Source organism: Lutjanus erythropterus, chromosome 18, assembly GCF_056507025.1.
Source record: "Lutjanus erythropterus isolate fLutEry1 chromosome 18, fLutEry1.hap2, whole genome shotgun sequence".
NCBI classification, from domain to species: Eukaryota; Metazoa; Chordata; class Actinopteri; order Lutjaniformes; family Lutjanidae; genus Lutjanus; species Lutjanus erythropterus.
Window position 1 is genome coordinate 37280001 of NC_139334.1, and position 7001 is coordinate 37287001.

General features: G+C 42.9%; 1 protein-coding gene across 1 annotated transcript in view; it reads right to left on the reverse strand.

The window, feature by feature from the left end:
- bcl11ba (BCL11 transcription factor B a) overlaps window positions 1-6691 on the reverse strand; it is a 56652-nt gene extending 49961 nt beyond the window's left edge. The window contains exon 1 of the mRNA XM_084742371.1: window positions 5816-6691. Within this exon, the coding sequence (XP_084598497.1) occupies window positions 5816-5870 (55 nt within the window). The 5' untranslated portion in view covers window positions 5871-6691. The remainder of the gene's footprint in view (window positions 1-5815) is intronic.
- Window positions 6692-7001: the final 310 nt, after the last annotated feature.

Sequence of the window (7001 nt, forward strand, 5' to 3'; positions counted from 1 at the left end):
TTTGAAGTCATTCATTTTATTTTAGAAACTTTTTTATGTAGCAGTTTTGTTCCCTTTTGCAAAAATTAAATGTATGATTTCAAATGTGGTCGATAAGTACAGTGTGTGGTGGCATCGGTGTAGATATAAGACTTCCTCACTATGAGTTTTTGTCGCTCTTTCTCCTTGCCTTCCCTTATTTCCTGCCACCTCTCTATTGTCAACTATCAAAAAAATAAAGAAAAATACTTAAGTAAAGTAAATTTTACAGCAGAAACTATACTACTACTGTAGTAACTTTAAATAGAACATTGTTGATGCTCAAGAAATGAAAAATGTGCCTTCATTTTCAAACAGAAATTGAGGAAATGCTCAAGAATTAACGTTATGACTCGCAGCCTATTTCCAGATTTGACCTGATTTCAAATTAAAACCTGTTTACCTCAAAGCTAATTCAAGTTACCACGAGGTAAATCCCCCCATTCTGGTCGCAGTCAGGATTACTGTGTTGAGCCAATCAGACGTGGATCAGACACAAATGTGCGAATGATTCTCAACATTTGTTTCAGTCTGATTGTGGCATTAGTTGGATTCACATGTGATGATGCAGAGAGAGGCAGAGATTTAAGGCTGGTGTGTGAATGAGCACAGAGCCACCTGGCCGAGATGTGCTGTGATAGAAAAAAAGTGCTCCTCAGAAACACAGCAGAGCAACCAGAGTGTTAAATCCCCCAAATAACACAGCTACAAATCCTTTTAAAATCAGTATGAAATGACTGATTTCATTCACCATTTCTGATCATTACATGTGTTTTATGTTGTTTTTCAATTGTATAAAACATTTTATGTCGTAATAACTAACCATTAACAAATGGATAGTAGTATGTAATAAATGAATTTATTTTGAGATTATTTGCAGTTTGCTCTTTTTGTCCTTTATTAAAGGCAATACCTGTCAAAGCAGTTTAATTAAAGTGAATTAAAGTAAAAGAAAAACAGTTGATGTTTAAACTAAACTGACATGTTATATATTAACAAAGAACTCAGAACAAAATTAGAGCACAAAAAACTGACAAAAACATATAGATTCATTTAGAGTAAAGGAGGAAATGTACCATTTGCAATAATAGTGTACACACTCAGACGCAGACACACACATTCACACTGAGTGCGATGGATGTCAGTCAGCGTCTGTCATAAGTTTACAGTCCAAAGTGTGTAAATACAAAGTGCGACACACACACACACACATACACACACACACACACACACACACACACACACACACACACACACACACAGACAGTGGAGTACACAGTGTGCAGGTGCTGACAGTTCCAAGGTAAATGTGGTCTTTTTCAGCGCTGATGTCATCTGATTAAAACACACACATACACACACTCTCACTGGCAGAGCGAGCTCAGCACTGACAGCCTGAGAGCTCCCCCTAGCAGAGAGAGAGAGAGAGAGAGACATAGACACAGAAAGAAAGAGAGGTGGAGAGATAGAGAGACATAGGGAAATATAAAGAGAGAGAGAGAGAAAGAGAGGGGGAAAAGGGGGAGATGTGTGATGACAGACAGACAGCTCAAGCCTCAGCTGAGCAAACCAACACTCTGGTATGCAGGTTATGGTGTGTGTGTGTGTGTGTGTGTGTGTGTGTGTGTATGTGTGTGTGTGTGTGTGTGTGTGTGTGTGTGTGTGTGTGTGTGTGTGTGCGTGTGTGTGTGTGTGTGTGGCTCAGGCACACACACACACAGACTCACACCTTTTATATTGCATTCATAGACAATTTTCAACAAAAAACAAAACAAAACATTTTTTTCTTGAACCAGAAATAACCAAAACTGGCATTTAAAGGATCATTTCACCCAAATGACCAAAATCACATTTTCTCAGTTACTTATTGTGGTGAATAAAATTGTATTTGTGGTACCACAGCATGTCAGCGCCTGACATTTAAAACTGCTCTGACCCAGACAGCATCAAGGTTACACTGAATGACACTCAGACCTCACTGTCAACTGTTTTTATAGGGAATATTCTTTTAGTTAAACTGCCCACAATAAGAAAATATGTTCTGTTCATTTGAGTGAAATGACCCTTTAAAGCTTTAGCGTCTACAACTGCAGAGGACCAGTGTAGAAAATAATGAATGATATGACTCAGTATTAGGAATATCATTATGTATTCATTACAATCAGCTGTGACACTTAATGAGACGCACTGAAGAAGTGCATTTTCATTTATGGCATTTTAAAAACACCTCATCTACACAACGATCCACTCGTTGTCTCTGTGTCTCTGTCTAACAAAGACTTGTCCCCAGCAGGGTGCACGGCTATTTGACAAGCCAAAGGGAAACATGCATCTCAAGTGGGCGACTGCAATTTACACACAGCCCTCTCTCTCTTTCCCTCTCTCTTCACGTGTGTGTGCATGTGTGTGTGTGTGTGTGTGTGCTTGCGACTACAATGAGAGCTGTCGTCCTGTTTGCGTCTCTTCACACTAAATCAGCCTCTCGGAGGAAAGCTGGGGTTATTTGCAGTGAATGAGAAGCAGAAGGCACGTCTACACCTTTGGGTGTAAACTGTTTCGGCGTGGCAACGCCAAAACACACAACACACACCGAATCTGCCTGACAAACAAAAACATATATAGATTTCCACCCATTAATCTCTCCCAGGTGTCTCTGAGGGAGAAATTGCACCAAATTGTTGTGAAGATTTCCACTCAGGCCAGAGTGTTTCATTCTAACACTGAGTGTAAATTAGGTGAGATGTAAAGTGTTCAACGCTGGATTCGGACAATAAACCAAATGTTATTAAATATTCATGGAGTGCATTGAATAAATGATTCCAGGTCAAAATGTGATGTTTTATTGATTGCTCTTTTTAAATCTGTTCACACAAAAAATGAAAACAAAGGGAAGCAGAGGATAATTTGAAGTGCTGGAACAACTAGAAATTGTGAAAAATGGCACTTCAACTCAGTTTCAGGAAGTCATCCCTAATATTTTGTGTACTCTGTGCAAGAATGTTACTTTGTGCCTGCAACTGAGGCTTTGCCAAAGTGCATTAAAAAGAATCAAAGATTTAACCTGCAGAAAATCAGTCTCACCTTTCTTAAAGCTTCCTCTTGTTCTAGAAAAGATACCAAAAGACAAAAGAGGTAGAGCGACCCTACTCGTCTTCTGGTGAAATCTAGAATTCACGCACAGCGTCATCATCTCATCTGCACCGAGTTGTGAAATTAAAAATGCTGCGATTCAAACACAGGTCAGACGCATTTTATGACCTGACACCTCCACAAGAATGATGTGGCTTTGGGAAAGGGGGGGTCACATGTGCATCTGCATATATGTGTGTATATGTGTTGATGTCCGCGCAAGCCTACATACGTGTGTGTGTGTGTGTGTGCTCAAGCATACTAAATCTGTGAGCATCTCTTACTCATAAATTATGGAATGTACAGTAGCAGTGTGCTGCAGTCTGAATGGTGATAAATCAGACAGACAGACAGACAGAGGTCAGACCTCTGTGGACACAACTACCAAACTGTACTTTACACTTCACATACATGCATGTGCACACACAAACAAACACACACACACACATTAAAAGTGAGCTTGAAGCACAATGCAAAAGGGAAGCTCATTTTTTAGCCTCCATCTTGGTTCTATCTTGTCTTTCCACCTCTCATGACTGTCTGTCTGTCTGTCTGTTGATTTGTTGGAGTATATACTGGGCTCTGTTCTGCAGAAGCTGATGTCAGAGCAGAGAGTGCAGCAAACACAATGTGACCCATTTCTACAGGTAACCCAGCATACAGTGACTGCAGGCCTCGTATGAGTTACCACACACAAGTTGTAGCTCTGTTAAGCAATCAAACCTCCACTCGTGAGGAGATGACTTGACATCTAAACAACATACAATGTCCTTAGGTGTGCGTGAGTGTGTGTGTGGGTTGGCAGTTCGATGCCGTAAAAGCTAGGCCTCACAGCAAGAGGAGGAACCAGGCAGCGTGGCCCTAAACCTGGGCAGGATGCTCAGCGTACAGCCTGCAGTAAGTACAGTAAATATGAGTGTTACATTATTGGTGAAGTGCACAATGGTACACATCAGAGTCAGTGATCTGAGCTGGCAGCTTCACATGAGACAAGTCTCAGCAAAATAACCTCCAGCCAGAGGAAAGAGAGAAGAAATATTCACAAAATGTAATATCTGGATTTTCATGAGAGTGTAACTTCACTTTCGACTGTTACTCCTGTCAGTACACAGCATTTTACATATTTCAGAAATTTTATTACATGTCATGTGTTGTCCTTTTATGCATAATTAATGTTTCTAAATGTACTGTATCCTAATGTGTGCCATGAACCAGTGAAAGACAAATGTCCATTATTGCCTGATTTATTGGACAATAAAGTTTTGAATATGAATCTTAACTTAGATTCATTAATGTAAATCTGTCAATCAACAACAGATGCTTTTGTTAGTGCTCCTTAATGATATTTTGTGCTTTCAGTCGTTAAAGTCCTGCATGACTGAGTGATTTCACTGCTGACAAGTTTAGCTGTAAATATGTCAAACTGTTTGCGTTTAATGAGAAGGCAGAGCGACTTGTTTCTTCTTTGAATTATTTGTTACTCGGGTTTGAAATTATGTCCAAAAAGTTCACTGACTCTTTCTAAAATTACACTTTTCTTTTCTCACACATTTTCCTTCCTCACCAATAACATCTTATTAATCCTCCACATTAAAAACACTGCTCCATTTGAACGTATTTTGCCCTTAAATGCCGTCACTAATTGTCCTCTGCATAAAAGCGCCGGGAGGGAAACCCTGGAATTTCTCGCTGCCAAAGCGTGCAGACTATTAAATAATCCAAATGTAGCATTAATATTACAACCGGGGGAAGAGTAGATCTGAATCCAGGCGGCAGAAAACACCGTGAACGGCACCGACTAATTAAAGTGAATACAGAGAGGCGGTAATGTATCTATTAAACATCTCATAACCTGCAGAAAAAGAGAATAAAGTCTGCGTGTTCAACCTGAGGCTGAGAGAAGAATTTCATGTTTGATTTTTATTTATTTATTAATCTATTATTTCTCTTCACGACAGCAGGTAAAATAATCCAGTTTAAAAACAGTAATAAGAAGTTGTATAGTTTGAATGTTGCGTTAAAATAAAGTCTCGGCCTTTTTCTAGAAGTTGAAGTTAAAATATTTTTTTATAATTAAAAACTGGAATTCATAAATGACATTTTGTCTGTCTTGATCTAAGATGAATAAACTATTTTATGTTCATCAGGAAAGAATTGTTAGAATGATTTAAATAGAATAAACTGCAATTATGTTTTTATTGTCGAATGTAAATGAATTGTAATCTTATGCCAGTTATAATTTAATTTAATTATTACAAAAAGAGGGATAATAATAAAGCATTCTTGTTTGAGTGAAGCAGCAGGACGGAGCTGCGACTCTTCCGTGAGCTACTGCTGCAGAAGTCCAACCCGCAGCGGAGACTTTTCCGTCTCTGCTCGGTGTGTAAATTTACTCTGATAACAGCGGGCTGTTTACACACTGTAATAATCACATCAGTAAATTCAAGTTTTAAGGGCCTTTATCTCATTTTATCAGTAAATCTGGACAGTAAAAACTGGCCTTCAGGAGGCTTCCACAAACTTTCTGCTCCGAGTGTGAAAATGTTGATTTTTACGCGCCGAACACCCAGAAAAAAAAAATCCACTCAACTTCACAGACTGACACGAAGAGAAAAAGAAGCAGTCGATCCTGAGGATGTGGTGCTGTGAACTGCGAATTCGTACTTACGTGTGATTTCTCTCTGGGACAGGTGCTGCGGGTTCCCCTGCTTGCGTCGGGACATCGCCCTGGCATTTACACTGGCATCGCCCGGAGAGCGGCGCTGGAAGGGTCGGCTCTCCTCCTCCTCCTCCTCCTCCTCCTGCTGCTGCTCCTGTATACTGACTGGCCCCAAAACCACAAACTGACCGCTCCGCTCTGGCCCCTAATGTGGCCCTCAGTCTGACCCCTGCTCAGCGAATCTCCGTCCAGCGGGCAGCGGCTCCTGCGCTCTGCTGTGACCAGCCGGGGCGCAGCGCTGGGCGGCCGAGCGCTCGGATGGACTTCGGTGCCAAAGTGGGCGCACGCCTCCTTCTTCAGCGGCGGCGGAGGTGGAGGTGAGGGAGGGGGTAGTCCGGCTCTGCCGTCCGCCGCTGTCACACCATCTGTCAGAGGAGACCGGAGCGGAGAGCGGGGTAGACAGGCGGAGAGGCGCGGGAGGTCGGCGGTCCTCCTGGTGGTCAGTCTCTACCTGTCCTCTGTCCACTCTCCGGACAGCTGGACACCTGGACGCTCCTGTTCGCACACAGCAGCTGCAGAGACGCCAGGAAACGAGTCAAAGTGTAAAAAAGGAATCCAGGTTTCTTCTTCTTCACTTCGAGCTGTCGCCAAGTGGTGGGCACTTCTTCTGCTGCACCGGCGGTGCCAGCCAGGCGGGCGGGTTACACTTTAACTCTTTGAGTCAGAGCCCAGCGCTGGTCTGAGGTCTGTTGTCTTTGTGCTGCTGCAGAGTCCCGGTGCCTCCCCGGGCAGTGTGCGGCAGTGTGCGGCTCTGTGCGGCTCTGTGCGGCTCTCCGCCTGCTACACCCGCACAAAACTCAAGTTCAAGTGCGGACGTGACGTTCAGTGTGCGGTGAGAAGGAGAGTGGAGACTGAAGAGCACTGGGGGCGACTAGTGGTGGCTTTCACACACACTGACACACACACTCTCACACACACACACACACACACACGCACACACACACACTCTCTCTAACACACACACCAGTCTCACAACCTCACACACACTCTGCACGGCGCGCGGCAGCAGTGGTCAGAGGAGCTCCAGTCCTCTCCGCCGGTGTCCCGTCCTCAGTATTAGAATTATTTCTGTTAAACTGTGACCTGAGGGTCTTCCGTAGCTTGTCCACGGGATGCTGGACACTCCGCACGAGCC